The following is a 23,798-nucleotide window of genomic DNA, read 5'->3' as shown; positions in this document are numbered from 1 at the left end:
GCATCATGGGAGGTGTAGTCTGCCTGGGGAACCCAGCACATAGAGGAGAATGGGAGCCTGAGGTGCTTGAACTACACGTCCCATGAGGCATTGCAGTGGCATTTCAGAGTCAAAATATTTCAGAATTTGGCTGTTATATTTCAACTTTTAACTAAAATATTTCCACTTTCAGACATTCAGTTTTTCAACGAAATCTCAGAATTTTCCACAGAACACACTTTTTGTAAAACATTTTGTTTTGTTGAAATTACACTCAACCTTCCATCAAAAAACAGTTTCAATGGAAAATTTTCAGACAGCCTATTTGTCACCCACAATCAGGGCCATTATGCAGAGTGGTTGAAAAGCCGGATGCTTATTTTGATGCCTAAATGGGGTCTGAGCTATTTTGCAAATGTGGATTTTGGCTGCTGCTGGGGAAGAGAACAAACTTCCCTAGTGTTACACACCCATCCTGATCTCATTCTTCATCTTATCCGTCTGGAAACAGACAGTACAACGTGCCCTTAAATCCTGGGCTGAAAGACAGAATGATTTAGAAGAGGGCAGAAAACAAGGAAACGCAAAGGAGAAGAGCTGAAATGGTCACTTGTGCCATACCGTACCTCATCTGTCATGAGGGTGGCCATTGACCTGCCAATCTCATGGTACTGTTGTGCTTTCCCTTCTGGTCCCAACAAGATAAATAAGAACCTGGACACAGAAAACAGAAAAAAAAATGCCTTTATTAAATGGTGGTAAAGAGCAAAAAGAAACCGCCTGAAGTTTCCAAAGGGATCCGCACAATAAATCAGCTTCAATGGGAATTAGCACACAATGCTCATGGACTTGCAATGGGAGTTAGGGCTGGTCTACACTGGGGGGGATCGATCTAAGATACGCAACTTCAGCTACGCTATTCACGTAGCTGAAGTCGAAGTAACTTAGTTCGATTTACCTGTCCGTCCTCACGACGGCAAGTCGATTGCCGCGGCTCCCCTGTCGACTCTGCTTACTCCTCCTGCTGAGGTGGGCTATGGGTGTCGATTCGGGGATTGATTTATCGCGTCTAGATGAGACGCGATAAATCAATCCCCGATAGATCGATTACTACCCGCCAATCCGGCGGGTAGTGTAGACGTGGCCTTAGGCACATTAATGCCTCTGAAAAGCTCTCCCTTTAAGTGTATTGCTTCTGTAAAAACTTCACTTCACCCACTGGGTGGAGTTCATTCGGAACCCGTACCCGTGCACTAAGCTAATAAAAGGCATAAGAGAAAAGCTGGCCTGAGTGTACTGGGACTTTCCATAGAATTTTTTTTATCTGATTTGAATATATATACATAATTTAATTTAATTTTTTTAATATTTTTTAATTTAAAAAAAAAAGGTAAAGTGTTTTTTAACATCCTTACCTCGTTGGGATCGGGACTTCCGTCATGCCTGAGAGAAGGACGGCTGGCGTCAGACGCACAAACGCCACCACGGGACGAAGGAGGAAATCCAACTCTCCCACTAGAACGTTGGAAGCTTCTGCTCCGGTAGGAATTTTCTTCATGAAATGAAGCTCCGCCTAGTTATGAAGAAATAATTTTTAGACAATTAGGAGTCACTCCTCCAGATCAACAACTGCACCTTCGAGGCCTGCTCTCTACACATGTGTTATATCGGTTTAATTATTCTGGTTGGAGGGGGTGCTTTTCTACTGAAATCGTTAAATCGATACAACCGTAGCACGGATGTAGTTGTACTGTTATAAAGGTGCCTTAGGACTTGTTTCCATGGGAAAGTTTTTTCTGTATAATCTAAGGAGAAGAGATGAGCTAATATTTGATATTATGTTCGGGGTGAGGAGGGGAGGCAAACCAAAAAAAATCTGAAACAAAATTCAGTTCAGTTCCAATCAAAAACGTTTTTTATATTTTTTTAATGAAACGAAGAAAAAAAATTCATTTCGGTCAAAGAAAACTTTTTGGTTGATCTGAAACTAATAGTTTCGTTTCATTTTGGGTCAACCAAAAATGTTTTGTTCAACCCACAATGAAAGTCTTTGGGGGTACTTTTGTTTTGGGACATTTGGGGGTATTTTGACTTTTTTGAAAAAATTTTTTGTTTCTGTTGAAACTATTTGCCAAATTCAACTCAAATTTTTGAAGAGCGTCACCACCTGGAAAAATGGCAAATTTACTATTTTTCAAAAAACCTTCACCTGGCTCTAACAATGAGTGAATTTAAATCTATATAGTTATTCCAGTATAACCTCCCATGTGGAATAAGCATCACACGTCAATGGTTGATCTCAGTGGACAAATGGTTAAGGCAATATGGCCCAACCCAAGGGTCAAACCAAGTTGTAAGAACTCATGAACAGATTTTCAAGTTCTCAGAACCCACAATTAGGATCTGATTTTCAAAATAACTCAGCTCCCATTTAAGCATCTAAACAAGGATGTCTGTCAAAGCACTGAGCGCTAGACCTGTGCAAATCATCAATTTTTTGGTTTGCTGGCCAAACCAGAAAAAATGGGGAGCAAATAATTGTTTCGGGTCACATGAAATACTTTGTTCAACCTGAAAGAAACTTTTTGTTTCATTTTTTGGAACTGAGGTAAAATTCAAAAGGAAAAGTTGTTTCCAATCAAAATGAATCAGTCAGAAAATGTCAAAACCAAAAAATTTGATTTTTTTTCCACCATTTTTTCCCCAACTGAAACATTTCAGCAAATTCAATACAAATACACAAAAGGTTTCAGACAACCCAAATCTGTATTTTTTTAGCCAAAAAAAGTTTTGACTAAAAAATGTCACCAATCTCTACTTCGCCCCCATTATGAAATTTATGACCAGTTTTTTCAAGCGGGCTCCTCACCCAGTATGCTGAGCTCTCGAAACATCTGGCCCCATCAAATTATGCACATTGCTTGTATTTACCTTGACTGACACAGCCACACGTAGCATCTCACCTTGCTTAAATCCATAGGACTAGTGTCGTGGGTCACGCCGTTTTTAATTTCTAGACTGGTAGTGCCAGGTTGAGGAGACAGCGTGTGCATTGCTAAAAGAAAAAGATAACAGAAAGCCAAAGGAAGCATGTTTCCTCTGTACCATTTGTGGCAAACACACACTGTTGCCGGACAGTAGTTAGTACTATGTGATGTACTGACCAACATTGTATTTGCATGAATGCTAAGTAATCACACACTGCTCCCATTAGCTAAAAGGACACTAGAGCAAACATATTAATAGCTTTTGAGCTGCCCAAGACCAGCTCCTTCTCCCAAGGTCCCGTAATGAAAAACCAAAATAACTAAAGAGAAATAAAGAAAATAAAACCCTTATAGAAACTTCCTCCCAATTTCCCTGAGTCCCATTACAAGAAGTCTTCTTATTTTGGGGTGTCTTGATAAGTGATAGCTTCATGCGTTTTACAGAATCACCTCTTATTTCTAATACATGTTAAAGGCTATAGTTTCACTGCAGGAAAAGGTGTATTTTTTACAAGACCTGGGTAGTTTTGACGTCAGTGTAGCTATTTGAGGTTAGCTGTATACCCCTCACCTAAAGTGCATCGTCTCCACTAAGATTTTACATTGATACTTATCAAAGGGGTAGCCGTGTTAGTCTGTACCCACAAAAACAACAAGGAGTCCAGTGGCACCGTAAAGACTAACATAAGCTTTTCGTGGGTTGCATCTGAAGAAGTGGGTTTTTTACCCATCAATGCTTATGCCCAAATAAATCTGTTAGTCTTTACTGATACTTATGACACAGCGATCAGCATTGCATGAACGCCAAGGAGTCAAAACTACCATGCAATGCTTGAAATTGAAACAGAGCATTTTGTTTGACCTGAAATAAGGTGGGTTTCTTTTTTTACTTTTTTGCTTCGCAAAAATTGCAAAATATTTCATTTTGCAGTAGGGTGACCAGATGTCCCGATTTTATAGGGACATCCCGATTTTTGGGTCTTTTTCTTATATAGGCTCGTATTAACCCCCACCCCGTCCCAATTTTTCACATTTGCTGTCTGGTCACCCTATTTTGCAGTCAACCCACAATGATTTTTTTAATCATGATGTAAAAAACCAACGCCATTTTTTTCCAGTGAAGTCATAGATAACTCAGCTGGGACTTGTGCTCCTAGGTGATTTAGGCCTTTTGGAAAATCCCACCTCAAAGGGTCAGGCTGTCTGAAGGTGCGACCCAGAAATCCTCACCCGTTTTGTCCAATAAGTGTGGATCCGACTGCTTCTTGCTGACGTCAGTGAAAGAGCGGACAATCGGAAGGAGGTTGTTCCTCTTCTTCTCGTTCTGGTGGTGATGCTTTTTTAAGAGGGCATCCCGGATACTCTCTCTCATTCTTTCATCAAACTCACTGCTTGGTTCTTGCTGATCCAGGATCATATCTGTGGGGGGGGAGGGGAAGCAATTCTCTAGCTTGCAAAAAGTGCAGATTGTGTCCCTGATGAGTGTCCATGTGCTAAATGTACAAGCCAATAGGAAGGGTGGAACAGTGATTAGGGCGCTATTCTAGGACTGAATTTGAGTACCTGCTCTGCCACACACTTGCTGTGTGACCTTGGGCAAGTCTCCCTATGCCTCAGTTACACCTGTAAAATGGGCTAATAGCATTACTCTACCTCCCAGGGGGAGTTCTGAGGATAAATGCATTAAGGAATGGGACGTTTCAGAGTAACAGCCGTGTTAGTCTGTATCCGCAAAAAGAAGAACAGGAGTACTTGTGGCACCTTAGAGACTAACAAATTTATTAGAGCATAAGCTTTCGTGGACTACAGCCCACTTCTTCGGATGCATATAGAATGGAACATATAATGAGGAGATATATATACACACATACAGAGAGCATAAACAGGTGGGAGTTGTCTTACCAACTCTGAGAGGCCAATTAATTAAGAGAAAAAAAAAACTTTTGAAGTGATAATCAAGCTAGCCGAGTACACTCGGCTAGCTTGATTATCACTTCAAAAGTTTTTTTTTTCTCTTAATTAATTGGCCTCTCAGAGTTGGTAAGACAACTCCCACCTGTTTATGCTCTCTGTATGTGTGTATATATATCTCCTCATTATATGTTCCATTCTATATGCATCCGAAGAAGTGGGCTGTAGTCCACGAAAGCTTATGCTCTAATAAATTTGTTAGTCTCTAAGGTGCCACAAGTACTCCTGTTCTTCTTTTTAAGGAATGGGAGGTGCTCAGAAAACAGCAGTATATGTACCGTAGACAGAACTAAACATGCCCTCAAACTATTCTTATTTAGCTCTGTGCTTAGAAAGACTTCATGGCCACAGCAATCACTGAATTACACTTCCACAATGTCCCCATATGATGGGGAGGTAGTGGAATCTCTTTCCTTAGAGATTTTTAAGGTCAGGCTTGACAAAGCCCTGGCTGGGATGATTTAGTTGGGAATTGGTCCTGCTTTGAGCAGGGGGTTGGACCAGATACCTCCTGAGGTCCCCTCCATCCCTGATATTCTATGATTCTATGAAGGACTATCCCCATTTCACACATGGGGAAAATGGAGGTACCACACAGATTAAGTGCCCCCTTCAAGCCCTTGCCTGAGCTGAGAATTAAACCTTTCCCCTTTGTTTCCTGGTGAAGATTCCCAAGATCATCCTTCCCCCCTGCAAACCACCCCCTTGTGTTCGTATTGCAGTCGTGCTGACAGCGGGCTACATGCTTTCCAAACACCGAGGAAGAGAGAGGGTGAGACTGTAACTTCGGTGGAGCCCGGACTCACTCCAAGAATCACTACAGCCCCAGACAGCCAGCAAACAGCGGTGGGACAAAACCTGTGATCGTCTCAACCCACGATGAGCCGGGAATAAGCACGCCTCATAGGAGAGCGTTACTACTGCCAGACGGAAGAGCCAACCAATGCCGACGCGATCTTATTTAGGGAGACATTGTAGCATTGTTAATACGTCTTTGGGTATGCCAGCGCAGCTGCTGGGAATGTATTTCCTAGCATGGATAGACAGACACAAGCAGAGCTAGCACACGTCTGTCTAACCATGCAGAGAAGCACACTCCCAGCCACTGTGTACACATATCCTTTGTCTTTCAACGAAGACAGGGATTTTTCTGTGCTAAAAAGTCCCTGCGAAACGATTATTCACTGCTGAGCTAATGCAGTTATTATTCCCCATCCTCAGTAATGCAGTTTTCTTTCCTGATTGCATTGCTCTACACATTTAACCAAATTATAACCAGTCTATAACTGGCTTCCCTGAGATTTCTTGGATAATTGACTGTAACTGGCAGTGCTCGGGGAGGAATGTGCTAAGAACGGATCTGACATCACCAGACCTTGAAAGAGTTTGAATGGAGACCTGTCCGTCAAAAATAATTTCTACAAAGCTGCTTCCTCAATTACCCTCAATTATCTCCTCAACAGAAATGTATTACTTGGCCATCTGCCAAAGGAACCCTGGCTTTGAAAGTTAGGTCTTGTCTACATATTGCAAAATAAAGTAGGGACTGAATATAAAGTGCAATAGCTATTCTATGTGGATACGCCTATTCCACAGTAAGGTTTTATCTACATGGGGAGTTATTCCAAACTGACTATTCTGATTTATTCTGAATCGTCTCAATCCACTTTGGAAATGGATTAAGGTAATGCGGAATTAGGATTGGTCCACATATGAAAACCAATCCAAAATAAGATTGGGGCATGAATTTAAAGAGGATTAACTATTCCTGATTATCTTCATGTGTGGATGCTCTTACCCCAGAGTAAGAATGCAATATTCTGAATTATTTATAATGTACTTATCTTAATCCAAACTATTTGGATTAAACTAATAAAAAGGTCCACTCATGGCATCAATCAGGAATAGTTATTACACTTTAAATTTATACCTTACTTTATTCCGGATTAATTTTCATGTGTACGCAAATGCTAAGAGTGCCTTTTTGCAGTTTAGCTTAATCCATTTTCAAAGAGGATTAAATTAAACCAGATACAAGGGCCCTTGGTGTGGAATAAAAGTGTCCACATGGGGAGTTAGAATAGCTATCCTGCAATAGCTATTCTGGACTGTTTTCCTATGTAGATAAGCCCTTAAAGAACTTGCATAGTTCACACAGATTCCCACATCTTAAAACGTTTTTTGCCGCCCCAAGCACGGCAGGCAGGCGGCTTTTGGCAGCGCGCCTGCGGGCGGTCCACTGGTCACGTGGATTCCGCGGTATGCCTGCGGGAGGTCTGCCGGTCCCGCGGCTTCGGCGTACCCACCGCCGAAGACACAGGACTGGGACCTCCTGCAGGCATGCTGCCACCTGCCTGCCGCCCCCCGTGGATGGCCGCCCCAGGCACACGCTTGCTGCGCTGGTGCCTGGAGCTGCCCCTGCTTAAAACAGAATAATTATTTGTCACAAATATTCAATGAATTTTACCTCTTTTTCTGACCCCAAATGGTCCAGACATACACTTCTAGTACAACAATAGCATGTTAACCTATTAGACTCATTTCTGTTATCTGAAGTTATTCTCCAGATTATTTCTCTGAATAATGGTAGGTCTGTAAAACATGAGAGAATTTGATATTTGAAAGGTGCACTCTTTTGATTGTCACATGGTCTGTTTCTGGACCTTGATTAGATGAATGTAATCAGGATTTCAGGGTGGAAAAATCATGATTCCAAATCTAAAGTTCGGTTTCTGTGCATATTCTAATATATTTGCTTAACATTTGCTGTTTTGATGACATCCCTACCGAGGATTTTGCAGGAACAAACATGGTGCAAAGAGAATTTATTTCATTCAAAAACGCACAAGGATATTCCCTGAAGCTTTTTTCTCTGACATGACGCAGCTGATCGCTCAGTAGAGCAGTACCTGCAATTTCCTCGATGCTGTTGGCGCACATATCCAGAAGGACAGTCCCGTTCATGATGCAACTCCTCAGCTCAAAGAGGCTGTGTAATGAAAGTGTCGCTACATAGGGCTTGCTCCAGCGTTCTCCTCCATCCTCCACGTCCTCTTCGAACTTCAGCCACCTGGAAGCACGGCAAACCAAACACCAATAAATACCGGCAGCGACCAGTTCCCGTGAAAAGACTCTTAAGCAGATGTGGCAGAGATACGGAGCTGTGTATGAAATCTACCCCATAGACAACTCAATTAACGGTTCAAAGCTGGAGAAGGGAAGACGATCAAGTGCACGTTTTGTTTTTTTAAGCAGCTGATGCAAAAATTTTCACCAGCTCTAAGCATGTGCTGAAGGGTCTATTTTATATTTATTTTACATAGGGCACATCAGCTGCTGGGATTGGACGACAGGGGATGGGTCACTTGATGGTTGCCCTGTTCTGTTCATTTACTTTGAAGCATCGGGCATTGTCAGATGAAAGGATACTGGGCTAGATGGACCATTGTTCTGATCTAGTCTGACCATTCTCATCTTCTTAGTATAGTGCACAAACGCCTCAATCTTTAAAGCATTTGTCCTCGCAACATCCATGCCTTTCTATCTTATATGGTGCCCATTATCCTAGTACATAAGCACCTCTCAGTCTTTAATGTATTTAGCCTCCCAAGCCCCTGTGATGCAGGGCATCGCTACCGCCCCCATTTTACAGATGGGAAACTGAGGCAGAAAGAGACTAAGTGATTTGCCCAAGGTCACACAGCAAGCCTGTCTCAGAGCAGGGATATGAACCCGGGTCTCCCATGTGCCCGGGCTAACACACTGATCACTGGACCATCCTGCCTCCCCACATCTGTATATCAACATGCCTCCCTTTGATTCTTCCACATGCTGTTATTACAGAGGAGGTGCATGAAAAAACAGAGGTGCTGTGCTATATACAAGGGATCTGCATCATATCTTCCTCCCCCACCTCTTTACCAAGTCACACTCTGGAAGTGACAGACTATGAAAGCCCCGTCTAGCAGCAGCATCTCTTCTTCCAGCAGGTGGTATCATTGGGCAGCACCTCAAGGAAATGGTCCCAAAAACACAGCCTGATGGGAGGTCATGAAAACACATTCAGTTTCATTGAGCCGGTGGGGTATATAGCTTTGTGTCACCTGGCCGTTTCCTTCCATTCGGCATCTTCTCCTTCTTTCACACAGATTTCATCCAGCTCTGTGAACAAATCATGGGGAACGTGCTCCTCGTCCTCCTCCATACCAAGGATAAACTGAACTCGCTGAGACGGGGTGTCTAATTAACAAACAGTTAAAGAGGCATCTGCTGTGACCAGGTTACGCCATTAAAGAAATGCCACATTTAAGAGGAAGAGGTTGCTCATGGTTATATGTATCAAATAGAAACATCACGCCAAAGATGCTTGGTTTCAAACCAACCCACATGTCAGAAGCTAAATATAAAATTCATAGGCACCGACTAAAAATAGTGGGTGCTCAGGACATCGGTGGCCCAGCCAATCAGCTCCTCTCCCTCCCCCTGCAGCGCCTCCAGCCCGCTGCGGATCAGCTATTCAGCGGTGTGCAGGAGGCACTGGGGGGAGAAGGGGTGGGGCGAGGCACTTGGGGGAGGGGGTGGAACGGGGTGGGAAAAGGCAGGTCGGCCCTTGGGGGACTGGGTGGAGTGGGAGCCGGGCCTGGGGCAGAGCGTGAGTCAATCACCCCCTGGGAAATTAGAAAGTCAGCACCTGTGATAAAATTTGTATTAGATTTGTAAAAAATTGAATTATTTGGAACATGAGCTCTTTGGGGCAGAGATTCTTGTTCTATGTTTGTACAGCACTAGCACAACAGGGTTCTAGCTCACGACTGGAACGTCCAGACGCTACCAGCATAGCAAAATAATTAATAATAATAATAAAAGGAGAAGAAGTAGAAGGAAAAATTTGAAACATTTGATTTACAGGCGTTTTAAATAAATGGAGGTGCTGAGCAAGTACAAATCTGGGACAAAGATACTATCACATCTCCAAAAAGAGGGCCCACGTTTACATGATGTTGTTTGCATGAGACATTACAGCAAATAGATTTACATAAAACACAACAGAATAAAGCCCCGGTGTTTAGTATTGTCATGGCAACACCTCAAATTCCCTATTGAGTTTGGTCCTAAATACATCATAATGTTAGTGACCTTTCAGTTAATGCCGCTGTCTTTTCCACTAATTCATACGTCCCCATCTCACCTCACCCCTGCTCCTGGAGTATCATATGAAAGATACTGGAGGTAATTGGCCCACGCTACTCAGCACTGGCAAGATCTCAGCGGAAGTATTGCGTCCAGTTCTGGACGCCGCACTTTAAGAAAAATGTGGACAAATTGGAAAGAGCCCAGAGAAGAGCAACGAAAATGATAAAAGATTAGAAAATGTGACGTATGAGGAAAGGTTAAAAAAAACGGTTACGTTTAGTCTTGAGAAAAGGAGACTGGTTGGGAGCGGGGAAATAATAGCAGTTTTCAAATATGTTAAGGGTTGTTAGAAAGAGGACAGCAATCAATTGTTCTCCACATCCACTGAAGGTAGAACAAGAAGTAATTGGCTTAATCTGCAGCAAAGGAAATGTAGGTTAGATATTAGGAAAAACTTTCTAACTATTCAAGGAGGGTAGTTACGTACTGGAATAGATTTCCAAGGCAGGTTGTGGAATCCCAGTTATTGGAGGGTTTTTAAGAACAGGTTAGACAAACACCCGACAGGGTATATGTGATCCTGCTTCAGTACGAGGGCCTGGACTTCATGACCTCTCGAGGTCCCTTCTAGTCCTACCTTTCTGTGAGTCTATTATTATAAATGTATTTTGCAGATTAAAAATCCCCCAAAGAAAAGAACAGAGCCAAAAACAAATCATGAAATAACACGACCATTCCCAGCTTTCGCTTGGATAAGTTTGCTTGTATGCTGCATGTTTCTCTTCCACCTTTCCTCTGCCTTGTCTATTTCAACTGAAAGCCTCTTTATGACAGGAATCGCTGCTTGCTATGTGGCACCTTAAAGACTAACAGATTTATTTGGGCATAAGCTTTCGTGAGTAAAAACCTCACTTCTTCGGATGCATCCGAAGAAGTGAGGTTTTTACTCACGAAAGCTTATGCCCAAATAAATCTGTTAGTCTTTAAGGTGCCACCAGACTCCTTGTTGTTTTTGTAGATACAGACTAACACGGCTACCCCCTCATGGTTGCTATGTGTCTGTATCACACCTAGCATAATGGGGCCCCAATCCTAGTAGGGGTCCTATGGGTGCTTCCCCTACAAATAATAAATGCTGATCATAAACTGAATTACTAGGAGTAAATTCTTGGCCCTCGTGAAGCGAACGGCAAAAGCTCCCACTCACTTCAGTGGAGCCAGGATCTCCCCTCTTAATTTCGTACACGCTAACTAGCACAAGTTTGGCTCTAACTATTTCAGAGCGAATAAAAAATTCAGATGTTGCTTTCACTGGGGTGAGATTGGGCAATGAACTTTCAATGCCCAGTGCTCCATGTTAGCCCAAGAAGAGCAACGCCAGGCAATTTACCAATTCTTGTGGTGCATACTCCATCCTGGATAACTCTTAAATCAAGACTCTGGGTTTTTCTAACTAATCTGCTCTAAGAATTCTTTTGGGGAAGATCTCTCGCCTGTGTTATACAGGAGGTCATGCTAGATGATCATCATGGTCCCTTCTGGCATCGGAATCGATGGATCTACTAAAAAATATTTATTCCCATTACTTACATAAGTTATGCTTCCATCATTAAACGCATGCTATGTTCCCATCATACGTTAGCCTGAGGTTTTATTTACCATGAGATTCCTGCTCTTCTTCTTGAATGGCTCCCTTCGCCCGGTCTCGTTTCCTATGTTTTTGGCCATGATTCCTGTGATGTCTGTGGCTTTGTCTCACCAAAGGCATCCGTACCCCAACGTACAGCGTTCTGTGCCCTGCGACAAAGCGGAAGCATATTAGTCTGTGTCACTCTTATCCCCACAGTGCCTGATAAGAGGAATGGTGCTCATGGTATAACATTGCTGTTCATGTAGCTGCGCTTCATAACTTATAATGTTCAAAGTCAGTAAAAAAAAAATCACTTAAGTCAGTGTTTCTCAAACTGGGGTGCGCGAGGGTACTCCAGGGGGTCTGCGGGCCCCGCTGATCAACTCCTCCCCCTCCCTGAGCCTCCTGCGTGCTCGGGAACAGGCCCTGCTGATCAACAGCTGTTCAGCGGCATGCAGGAGGCGCTGGGAAGGAGTGGGAGGAGTGGGGCCAGGCCCGCTCAGGGGAGGGGGCGAAAAGAGGAGGGGCCAGGGTGGAGTGGGGCTGGGAAGAGGTGAGGCAGCAGTGAGGACTTGGGGGAAGAGGTGGAGGGGGGACAGGGTCTGTGGCTGAGCGGGGGGCTTGAGGTGCCACAAAAAAAATGTAAATCAAAATGGGGATCCTCGGGTTACTAAAGTGTGAGAACCACTGACTTAGGTCATACAATGATAGAGTTAAGCAAAAAAAATCAGAATTTCATTCCAGTGGGAAATTCAAATATTTCAGCTTCTGTTTTCATCATGAATCGGGAAAGAAAAAGTGAAATATCAAAATTTTTCATGGACCAAAACTTTCAGGGACATTTTGATTTGGAAACATCTGTTCCAAGTTGGTTCAGCATTCGTCACTGATAGAGTTGGCAGACGACCCAAAAACTGGCAGGGTGGTAAATAATGAAGAGAACAGGCCACTGATTCAAAGAGATTGCGTGGTAAACTGCATTTTCACACAGCTACATGCACATTTATATACCTGGGGATAAAGAACGCAGGCCATGCTTACAGGATGGGGGGCTCTATCCTGGGAAGCAGTGACTCTGAAAAAGATTTGCGGGTCGTGGTGGATAATCAGCTGCACATGAGCTCCCAGTGTGACTCTGCCCAAAAGAGCTAATGCAAACTTGGGACGCATAAACAGGGGAATCTCAAGTAGGCGGAGAGAGGTTATTTTACCTCTGTATTTGGCAGCCCCCCAAACCTGGAGCACCCCAAATCCCTCATCCCCAGGCCCACCTCAGAGCCTGCACCCCCAGCTGGAGCCCTCACCCCCCCCACACACCCCAACCCACAGTTTCTTCCCACACCCTGAACCCCTCATCCCCGGCCCCACTCCAGAGCTTGCACCCCCAGCTGGAGCCCAAACCCCCTCCTGTACCCTGAACCCCTCATATCTGGTCCCACCCCAGAGCCCATACCCCCAGTTAGAGCCCTCACCCCCCTCCCGCACCCCAACCCCTACCCCAGCCCAGTGAAAGTGAGTGAGAGTGGGGGAGAGCGAGCCACCGAGGGAGGGGGAATGTAGTGAGCAGGGGTGGGTCCTCACTAAAGGGGCGGGGCAGGGGGAGGGGTCTCAGGGAAGGGGCAGGGCTAGGGCTTTCGGTTTTGTGCATCACAGGTCTCTGGCCTGTGTTACACAGGACGTCAGACAACATGATCACAACAGACCCTTCTGGCCTCGGAATCTATGAATCTATAAACTGCATCTCCCTGTGCGGCCCCAATTGGAGACATCGTTCAGTTACCGGCTCCCCAATCTGACTACATGTCCCATGATGCACTTACACTACGCAGCTTGGTCAGAGGGCAGACCACTATGCATCATGGGAGATGGAGTCTGGCAAGTTGATAGGGTAGAATGGGGGCATGAGGCACCAAAACCGCACCTCCCAGAAGGCACTGGGGTGCCAAAGTTTAAAGTCAAACTGACTCAGAACTAAACATTTTTATTCAATTCAACAAGCTGAAATGATCTGATTCAGGTAGAACTGATCTGAAACACAATGCTTCATTCAGATGAACCCAACAGAAAATCAGAAAACATTAGCAAAATTCAAATTTTGATTGTGCAGAAACTGCATTTTCTGTGGAAAATATTTTTCCACAGAAAATTCCCAACCAGGTCTATGATAGGAAAGTTTGTGTATGAATCAAGAGTGTCAAACATACAAATCTAGCCTCCTAATTCTTTAGTCTGGACTGACAAGGTGTTGGCAGCCCCCATGCCTCCGGACCCTGCGCCCCCGGAGCCCGGGAGGGGAAGTGCCCGGCCGGCGGCGCAGGGTCCAGAGGCATGGGGGCTGCCCGAAACCGGTAGCGTTCAGGCAGCTCCACTCTTAGGGTACATCTACACTACAGGGGGGAGTCGATTTAAGATACACAAATTCAGCTACGTGAATAGCGTAGCTGAATTCGACGTATCGCAGCCGACTTACCCCGTTGTGAGGACGGCGGCAAAATTGACGTCTGCGGCTTTTTGTCGGTGGCGCTTACTACCATCTCCGCTGGTGGAGTTAGAGCGCCGATTCGGGGATCGATTGTCGCGTCCCGACGGGACGCGATAAATCGATCCCCGAGAGGTCGATTTCTACCCGCCGATTCAGGCAGGTAGTATAGACCTAGCCTTACAGAGCCGAGGAGTCAGGGAGCACAGCAGCTGGAGTCTGGGAGGGGAAGTGCCCGGCCAGGGGCGCAGTGGGTCTGGAGGCTGCCCGGCAAACCGTGAAGCCGGTAGTGCTCGGGCATGGCTGAGAGGGAGGAGGAGGGGGAATGCGGGGCGCTTAGGGGAGGGGCGGAGTTGGGGCGGGGGCGGGGGGGGCGGGGCGGGGACTTTGGAGAAGGGGCGGAGTTGGGGCGGGGAAGGGGTGGGACCAGGGCCCCGTGGAGTGTCCTCTTTTTTAAAACCTTAAATATGGTAACCCTATTTAAGTAAAACCAGTGCAATTTTCTCATGTAGACAAGAACTCAGTCTATATTCTCAGGGCCGGCCCACAACATTTTGGTACCTGAGGCGGGGAGCTCAAATGACGCCCCCATGCCCCCTCGCTTGGGCCAAAACTTTGAAAGGTCTCAATTCTGCCTTCTTCCTGTTCTACTCCTCTCTGGTACTGCTCTGCTACCTACCCCAATAAAGGAGAACTAACAACTTAAAATGCCTTGTTCAAAAATTTTAAGTAACACTTAAGTTTCAAACGCCTGAACAGCAAATGTAACTTTTCTTGTCTGCATAGTAAACACTGGCATTTTTATCTGTTTGAATAATCAAAGTGGTGCTTTCCGTGCCTTCTTGGTTGCAAAGATTTGAACTGCTTCCTGAAGGTCCACAGTCTGGGCCAGCTCATGCTCTATTGAGATGGTTGCAAGGCCGACCAGCCTCTCCTGTGTCATTGGGAGCGTAGATGTGTTTTTATTAACTTCAGCTTGGAGAAGCTGCGTTCTCCACTGGCAACTCTCACAGGAAGTGTTAGAAGTATGCACAGAGCAACAAAAGCATTTGGAAAGCGGGTGGTCATCTTAATTGTGCACATATATTCCAGAACAGCTTTTGGAGTTGGTCTTGCTGAAATGTACCTTGAAAGGGCTTTCAGTTTATCACCTAAATCACTCGCATCAATATCGCGCATGTCATCATGTGTCAACACTGTCTGTAGTGCCCTGCATTGCTGGTGTAGGTCATCTTCAGGTATAGTGAGGAGTCTTGGAATATCATACAACATCCCAAATATACTGCGGTGTTCCTTGAGCTGCATGAAAAGGTCTTCAACTGACTGTATTGCATAATCTAGCACTGGGTTAAAGAATTCAACTTTGAATTGTTGTTTGGGGTCTCTTATGGGATTATCCCGTGCCTCGTAATCAGAATGTCTTCTTCTTCGGTGACTCTTGTATTCTTGAATGGGCGGGAAAATAGTGTGAAGTTCAGTGTGAAGTTCCTCTGCCAACTTCTGTGCACTCTTCAGAACGTTTTGAAATCCCTCATCTGACCGGTAAGACTGTAGGTATGACTTTGCTTTGTCCAGTTGTTCCATTGCTCCAGATATATCAGGGTCAACACCTTGGAGTCTCTTGCTTACAACATTTATTTCAAACAATATGTCATGCCACAACACTACGCCACACAGGAATTTGAAGTTATGTATGTTTCTAGTGATTCCATTTCCTTCTGCCAGTGTTCTCCCATGAACAGTTCCTGTCATAGCATTATCCTCCATAATGGCAACTATGGCATCATCTATCTTCCCAATTTGGTGTTTGATAGGCTTTATCGCCTCCACTCGACTTTCCCATCGTGTGGCACTCAGTGGTTTCAGTGTCAGAGAGGATGTTCCCAGCTGTTGCTTCAAAATTTGCCATCGATGAGTTGATGCAGAGAAAAATACACAGATGCTTTGAATTACATTAAAAAATTCAGCAGCCTCACTAAAAGCTGATGCTGCATCACTGACCACCAAGCTCAATGAATGAGAACTGCATGGGACAAAAAAAGCGTTTAACTCTCGGATCCGTGTCTGGACTCTTCTGTTCTTTCCTCTCATGTTGGCACCATTATCATAGCGCTGATCTCTCATGTCAGCTATCGCAATTCCCGTATCTTCCAGCTTTTTAAGAAGCACATTTGTCATACCAGCTCCTGTAGTATCATCAATGTCAATAAATTCTAGAAATCATCAGCTCCACAATTTTAAGGAAGTTTCCATTGTTTGGCACATACAGCTGATCTGCAGTGCCACGCAGTGCTAGGTTTTGGGTACTGTGACAGACCCAGACCAGTGGGGTACAGGAGTCTGGTAGAGGGCGAATATACTGGTCACTGGATGAGTAGTTTTCTGTTCCCTGAGTGACCAGAGCAGGGGCTGCACTAGAGTAATCAGGAACCTGCTAGAACCAGTTAAGGCAGGCAGGCTAATTAGGACACCCAGAGCCAATTAAGAAGAAGCTGCTAGAATCAATTAAGGCAGGCTAATCAGGGCACCTGGGTTTTAAAAGGAGCTCACTTCAGTTTGTGGTGCGAGTGTGAGGAGCTGGGAGCAAGAGGCGCAAGGAACTGAGAGTGAGAGGGTGCTGCTGGAGGACTGAGGAGCACAAGCGTTATCAGACACCAGGAGGAAGGTCCTGTGGTGAGAATAAGGAAGGTGTTTGGAGGAGGCCATGGGGAAGTAGCTCAGGGAGTTGTAGCTGTCATGCAGCTGTTACAGGAGGCACTATAGACAGCTGCAGTCCACAGGGCCCTGGGCTGGAACCCAGAGTAGAGGGCGGGCCCGGGTTCCCCCCAAACCTCCCAATTGACTTGGACTGTGGGTTCTCCCAGAGGGGAAGGTCTCTGGGCTATTCCCCAATCCACATGGTGAATCTCTGAGGCAAGAAAATCCGCCAATAAGCGCAGGACCCACCAAGATAGAGGAGGAACTTTGTCACAGTAGCAAGCATTCTCACAATGGCAATGAGCCTTTTCAGAACATTTTGCCAGTAAAGAGACTCTGATGCCATCTTCTCTCGATGCTGATCATCTATGGTGACCTTTAACCTTAGTCTCATCTCAAGCTCTTTCCACCTATGGAATGCTCTCTGGTAATTTGCTGCCTTCTCATGGCATGCCAGATTTCTAGCCAGATTTTTCCAGTCCTTTGTTCCTGTAGAACCCAATGTGGCTGGAAAAGTTTGCAACAAAAACAGTATGTAGCATTCTGGGTTTTTGAGTACATATGCCATGGCCTCTCCACTGTGTCACCATTGGGGATTTCACGCCAGTAATGTGTTGGATGGAAACTTCTATTTTCATTGTCTTTGGGGAACATGAAGTTTTTCGCTTGTTGTGGCTCATGCAGTAGAAGGAAGTCCCTGAGGCTACTGCTCAAGTGGGTCCACAGACCTGAATCATCTAGACTTAGCAGCAACTAAACTCAGCAGCAGCTGTTTCTTGCGCCTCCACCACACTCTTCTCTGATCTACACTTTTCTTCAGGAATGTGCACGGTTACATCCATTTGAGATGGAGATATGGATGCTGCAGTAGCTGCCAGGTCACCTGCACTCTAACTGGAAGATCAGGCATCTCCTCACCACTCACATCTTCACTGGGGCCAGAAGGCTCCCCGTGAACATTTGTGTCTATGTATCTCAGAAGAGCGCCTTCCACTGCCCCAGAGGAGCGTTTTCTTCTTTCACTCAGGACTGCTGTTCTGTGCCAGCTAGAGTGGCTCTCAACACTCAATTGAAGGGGACAAATAAGCAGGCTGGTAGCAGGGCCTGAGTGAGGGAAGATATCAGCATCTTAAGGGCCTAATTGGCTCCTAGTACTTCAGTTGGCTGCCTGTTCTCCTCAAGTGGGTTCAGGGAAGTATCAGGAAGCTCTCTGAGAAGCTCGTGTTAATCAGTCCAGGCTCCTGGGGGTGCTAGACAGGTACATAAGAGGCTCCTCCTCCTCTCTCTCTCTCTGCAGCTCCTGCTGCTTTCTGTTATTCCCTCTCACCTTTTCTCCTGCCTGCCTGTTATGTCTCTTGTGCCTTCCTTCCTCCAGCACAGCACTCCACCATCTCTGTGCATCTAGAGCAGAGAGAATACCTAGGCACCAGCAGCAGACACAATTTTCTACACTCTGGGTCCTAGTGGCGCCCCCCACAGTCTGGCACCTGAGGCAGCCGCCTCAGTTCACCCCATGGTAAGGCCAGTCCTGTATTCTCTCAACTGTCAGTCAGATATCTACAAAGGAGCCATTTTCACAGGGCCTCTTAAAGGTCATGGACTTGTTCTATTTTAGGTCTGACATATCTGGTTTAGTTTATTATTATAAAGTTTCAAAAACAAGGCGGCAGCTTGATTTAAAAAGCCCTTATGAAGGAAACAAATCTCTTTGCAATTTACAACTTTAATAGGACAACGTTCCCGACAGCTCATTAAGCAGAGGCAGAAGGAAATTATTTTCAAAGCTTGCATAAGGCACAGCACGAGAGGAGATCAAGCCAATCTCCTGATAACAAACTATTAGACAAATCATAGCCAGACACCTTAAGCATTCAAATTATTCCAGTGGCCTCTCAAAGCTGGGTTTTTCTACCTGCTGGACTAAGAAAATATGCTGATGAGTCATCCCACCCGTCTCCTACATCTAATGTTGTTTCCTCTGGAGTTTTTTTGTTCCTTTATTTATAATTTTTTTTAAAGTATGAAAAATGTCTGCTGCCTCTCTTCTTACTAATTTAAGCCAGAATTGAACCTGAAATTAAATGAGATTCTCTGGCCTCTGTTATGCAGGCCGTCAGATTTGGTCATCATAGTGGTCCCTCTTCTGACTTTGAAATCTGTGAAAGCGGGAACAGGGGATGAAGCAAGAATCAAAAGGCCGGGTTATATGTTGCCCTGTATTTTGTGTCATCACCGGCTCCAGTGCAAGACAAGTGCAAAAATCTTTAGGCCAGGCGTGTTGAAGACATGTTCTGAACCCTCACGAAGGTTGGTCTTTACTCAAAACACTAGGTTGTGTTAGGACATGGCCTGGAGGCAGCGCAGTACACGGCTCTGCAGCAGGGGCCCACAAGCAATGATTTATCCACTTTGTCAGCTGGATATTCATAGAATATCAGGGTTGGAAGAGACCTCAGGAGGTCATCTAGTCCAACCCCCTGCTCAAAGCAGGACCAAACCCCAACTAAATCATCCCAGCCAGGGCTTTGTCAAGCCTGACCTTAAAAACCTCTAAGGATGGAGATTCCACCACCTCCCTAGGGAACCCATTCCAGTGCTTCACCACCCTCCTAGTGAAAAATTTTGTCCTAATATCCAACCTAGACCTCTCCCTGTGCATTTTGAGACCATTGCTCCTTGTTCTGTCATCTGCCACCACTGAGAACAGTCTAGATCCATCCTCTTTGGAACCCCCTTCAGGTAGTTGAAAGCAGCTATCAAATCCCCCCTCACTCTTCTCTTTTGCAGACTAAACAATCCCAGTTCCCTCAGCCTCTCCTCATAAGTCATGTGCTCCAGCCCCCTAATCATTTTTGTTGCCCTTCTCTCCCTTTGGCTGCTTGCTCCACATTCTTGGCAGTTTTTCCCCACATTCTTTCTCCCTTCCCTCTTCCACCCAGCTCTATTCCCCTCTGCGTCCCCTCTCCCTTCCTTTCTCTCTCTATTAGGTAATCCCCTCCAAAAAACTGCCTACCCCAAAAAAATCAAAATTGATGGCATTAACATGCTATTGGCAACCCATCACTGCAATCCCTCCCGCCATGCCTACCCTATAAACGTACATCGGTATAACTACTTTGCTCAGGGGTGTGAAAAATCCACACCCCTGAACAACGCAGTTGTACCGACCTAACCCCCAGTGTAGACAGAGCCATGTCACGGAGGTGAACTAGCTACGCTGATAGGAGAAGCTCTCCCATCTGCATAGTAGCGTTTTCACTGATGCAGTGTTTTAAGTGTAGATCTGCCCTTGTACCCTTTGCTCCTCTCCTTAGCCGGTCTCTGCACCTCCGTCCATTGCTCTATGTTTGTATAGCACCTAACAGAATGGGCCTGCATGCTTGGTTGATCTCTACGCATGACCAAAATAATCATCACAATTAAAAACTCACAACAATTGGCAGAATGTCCAATACAATGTAGCATTCCGTGCAAATAGGAACTCTCCTGCTTAGCACTGGGTCAGCTCATTCTTGGGTAAACTAACTGGGTTCCTATTTGTTGCTTTCCTTTGGGAGATTCTCAGCAGAAGGCTCCCCAGACAGGGTTTGCATGCCATGGCTGAACAGGTTGTGAGAAGGAACACATTTTACTCATGGATAACTGGCAAGCAGAAACAGGGCTCAGTTTCAAGTATCAGGGGGTAGCCGTGTTAGTCTGTATCTACAAAAACAACAAGGAGTCTGGTGGCACCTTAAAGACTAACAGATTGATTTGGGCATAAGCTTTCGTGGGTAAAAACCTCACTTCTTCGGATGCATAGAGTGAAAGTTACAGATGCAGGCATTATATACTGACACCTGGAGAGCAGGGAGTTACTTCGCAAGTGGAGAACCAGTGTTGACAGGGCCAATTCAATCAGGGTGGATGTAGTCCACTCCCAATAATAGATGAGGAGGTTTCAATTCCAGGAGAGCAAAAGCTGCTTCTGTAATGAACCAGCCACTCCCAGTCCCTATTCAAGCCCAGATTAATGGTGTTAAATTTCAGAGTAGCAGCCCTGTTAGTCTGTATCCACAAAAAGAACAGGAGTACTTGTGGCACCTTAGAGACTAACAAATTTATTAGAGCATAAGCTTTCGAAGAAGTGGGCTGTAGTCCACGAAAGCTTATGCTCTAATAAATTTGTTAGTCTCTAAGGTGCCACAAGTACTCCTGTTCTTTTTGGTGTTAAATTTGCAAAGGAATTTTAGTTCGGCTGTTTCTCTTTGAAGTCTGTTTCTGAAGTTTTTTTTAAATCTGTAATAGAATGACCAGGGAGATTGAAGTGTTCACTTACTGGCTTATGTATGTTACCATTCCTGATGTCCGATTTGTGTCCATTTATTCTTTTGCGGAGGGACTGTCCGGTTTGGCCAATGTACATGGCAGAGGGGCATTGCTGGCACATGATGGTATATAGAACATTAGGGCTCAGTTTGTCACATGACAAATCACAGACTACCCACGTATTGCCCAGATCTGCTCTCAAGTCCCACTGCTACTCTTTAGCATAAGACCAGTTAATGGGCCAGAGTCTCATGTGCACTGCCAGACTGATGGGAATGAGACTCTTTTGCAGCCCAGGCAATGGTTCTTTGTGCATTTTGTCTTCCAACTCGTACAAAAATGTAACGCTGCTGAATTAGCCATGCAAAGTTCAACTGTGTCCAAAGGGCCTGATTCTCTGTTGTTCTGTCCTCATGCTGCCATTTACGGCAGTGGGCGTAAGATGCTGCCAAGCCTGAATGGTGACAATTTGCACCTCACTTTGCACTGGTGTAAACGACTGCACAATGGAACACCAGGCCTCAGGTGTGTAAAGAAAAGTAACTCCCGGCGCTAATGGGTGGGCAATCCAATCGCAAAGAGACTGATGGAAGTTGAGTTATGGGAAATCATTTATCTGATCTGTAACTTTATTAGCCAAGAAGCACATTTACTCCAGGTTCCATCTAGCTAGATGTTCATGATGTACTAGAAAAACTGAAAAATATAGTTATCAGCTGCAGCCTTGGACCTTACCTTCCAGTTCTTCTTTCTCATAATGAATATTAACGACATTACTGGTCCCACCTTGATCCACCACTGCCTCTTCATCGACTCTCTGTTTAAAAACAAAACAAAAATGTGCAACTAGATAGAAGCAATTTCCTATTTTGCTCACAGTGCAAGATTTTCAAAGTGACTTAGGAGGAGAGTAGGGTGCTATTTATCAACCAAAATTCCTTGTGGGTGAAAAAATGCAGATTTGGTGGCACCACAACCTTTCATGAATACGTGGCAATTCTGCCAAAAAAAAATGTCAGTCGAAAACTAAAAAAAAAATTTTAAAAAAAATCGAAGTCTTTCCATTTTAAAATATCCTTTCCTTTTTTTTTTTTTTTTACAATTGAAATATTTCAAAAAGGCTCAAATTAGAAATGAAACATTTTGTTCCATCCAAAATGATTTTTCAACTTTTCAACTCACCCAACATTTTGTTTTCCGCTCAACCCCAAATCTTTTTTTTTTTTCATTTTTCAGAATTGCCAGTGCATCAAAAGATCCACTATTGGCACAGGTCTACTTAGGAGCACAGCAGGGGATTCTCAAAAGCAGCATTGGCCTAACTCTGCTCCCACTGGTAAAACTTCAACTATGTGTTTGTACAGCCCCTAACACAATGCAACCCCAATCCCGACTGGGACCAGCAGAACTCTTGAAGAAGCAAGGAGCTCAGTGAAAGGCTATTATTTAAATACACCTCTACCCCGATATAACGCGACCTGATATAACACGAATTCGGATATAACGCAGTAAAACAGTGCTCCGGAGGGTCGGGGCTGCTCACTCCGGCAGATCAAAGCAAGTTCGATATAACGCAATTTCACCTAGAACGCGGTAAGATTTTTTGGCTCCCGAGGACAGCGTTATATCGGGGTAGAAGTGTATCAACAACGTAATGGATCGCAGTATTGCCAACTCTCATTTTTTTGCGAGTCTTGAGATATTTGGTAGTTTTCTTAAAGCCCTAGCGACTGGAGTCATGAGATTCCCATGCAATCACAGCTTTCTTTTTTTAAAAGCCCTCATAATTACAGAGAAAAGCTCAAAAATGGGAGGCAATTGTACCCTAAAAGTTAAGAAAAACACAAGATAAATAAATTGATCCCAATCATTTGGAAGGGAAGGAGTAAAGCTCATGATTTTTAACCCAACCTCAAGCCTTGTCTATACACAAAAGTTGTACCAGTATAGTTAAAGCAATAAAGCTCCTCTGGTGTGGAAGCAGTGAGCTTATACCGGTATAGTTTATTCCCACATGGGAAGGGGAATAAGTTATGCTGGTATAAGGCACCTTTAAATTGGTATAACTATGTCCACACTAGGACTATATTGGTAAAAAAAAAAAAATCACACACACACACACACATAGAAGGGGACACAACACACACTGACCAGCGGGTTACACATGCAGCAATTCCCAAAATGATTCAGGCCAGAGAAAATGTTCGTATCTCAAAATCACAGGAGACAAGCTACAGAACTGAAACTTAGTAGCAACCAATGCGTACACACAAGAGTCCTTCTTGCTTCTCCCTGTCATCAGTGTTGTGGAAAGGGGGTTACCCCCTTCTGACCAAAGGAGCAAAGACTGCCTGCATTTCAGACCTTTGCTGCAGATGTGGCTTAATACCAGCGCCTTCTGGAAAAACTTGATAATATTTTGTCCCTCTCTTCATGTTACATTTCTGCTATTAATTATTAAGACTCTTTCAACAGGGGAAAAATACACTACAGTATCCTTATTTTTTCTCTCTAGGAAGGTCAGTTGTGCAAACGAATGGAGTAAAAATCCGCTGTAAACAGAATTTCCCGGAAGAAAAGCAAAACCTTTTCACCTGTAAAGAGCAAAGAAGGA

General features: G+C 44.7%; 1 protein-coding gene across 1 annotated transcript in view; it reads right to left on the bottom strand.

Moving 5' to 3' along the window:
• SLC4A8 (solute carrier family 4 member 8) overlaps positions 1-21,998 on the bottom strand; it is a 52,344-nt gene extending 30,346 nt beyond the window's left edge. The window contains exons 1-8 of the mRNA XM_054013092.1: positions 21,920-21,998; positions 11,730-11,867; positions 9,041-9,176; positions 7,847-8,007; positions 4,197-4,385; positions 2,943-3,034; positions 1,395-1,552; positions 606-693 (exon numbers count right to left, since the gene is read on the bottom strand). Coding sequence (XP_053869067.1) covers positions 606-693; positions 1,395-1,552; positions 2,943-3,034; positions 4,197-4,385; positions 7,847-8,007; positions 9,041-9,176; positions 11,730-11,838 — 933 coding nt within the window. The 5' untranslated portion in view covers positions 11,839-11,867; positions 21,920-21,998. The remainder of the gene's footprint in view (positions 1-605; positions 694-1,394; positions 1,553-2,942; positions 3,035-4,196; positions 4,386-7,846; positions 8,008-9,040; positions 9,177-11,729; positions 11,868-21,919) is intronic.
• Between the last annotated feature and the right edge of the window lie 1,800 nt (positions 21,999-23,798).

The sequence above is a fragment of the Malaclemys terrapin genome, chromosome 23 (assembly GCF_027887155.1).
Source record: "Malaclemys terrapin pileata isolate rMalTer1 chromosome 23, rMalTer1.hap1, whole genome shotgun sequence".
NCBI lineage: Eukaryota > Metazoa > Chordata > Testudines > Emydidae > Malaclemys > Malaclemys terrapin.
Note: the sequence above shows the minus strand (reverse complement) of the source record. Positions and strands in the feature narration are given on the sequence as shown.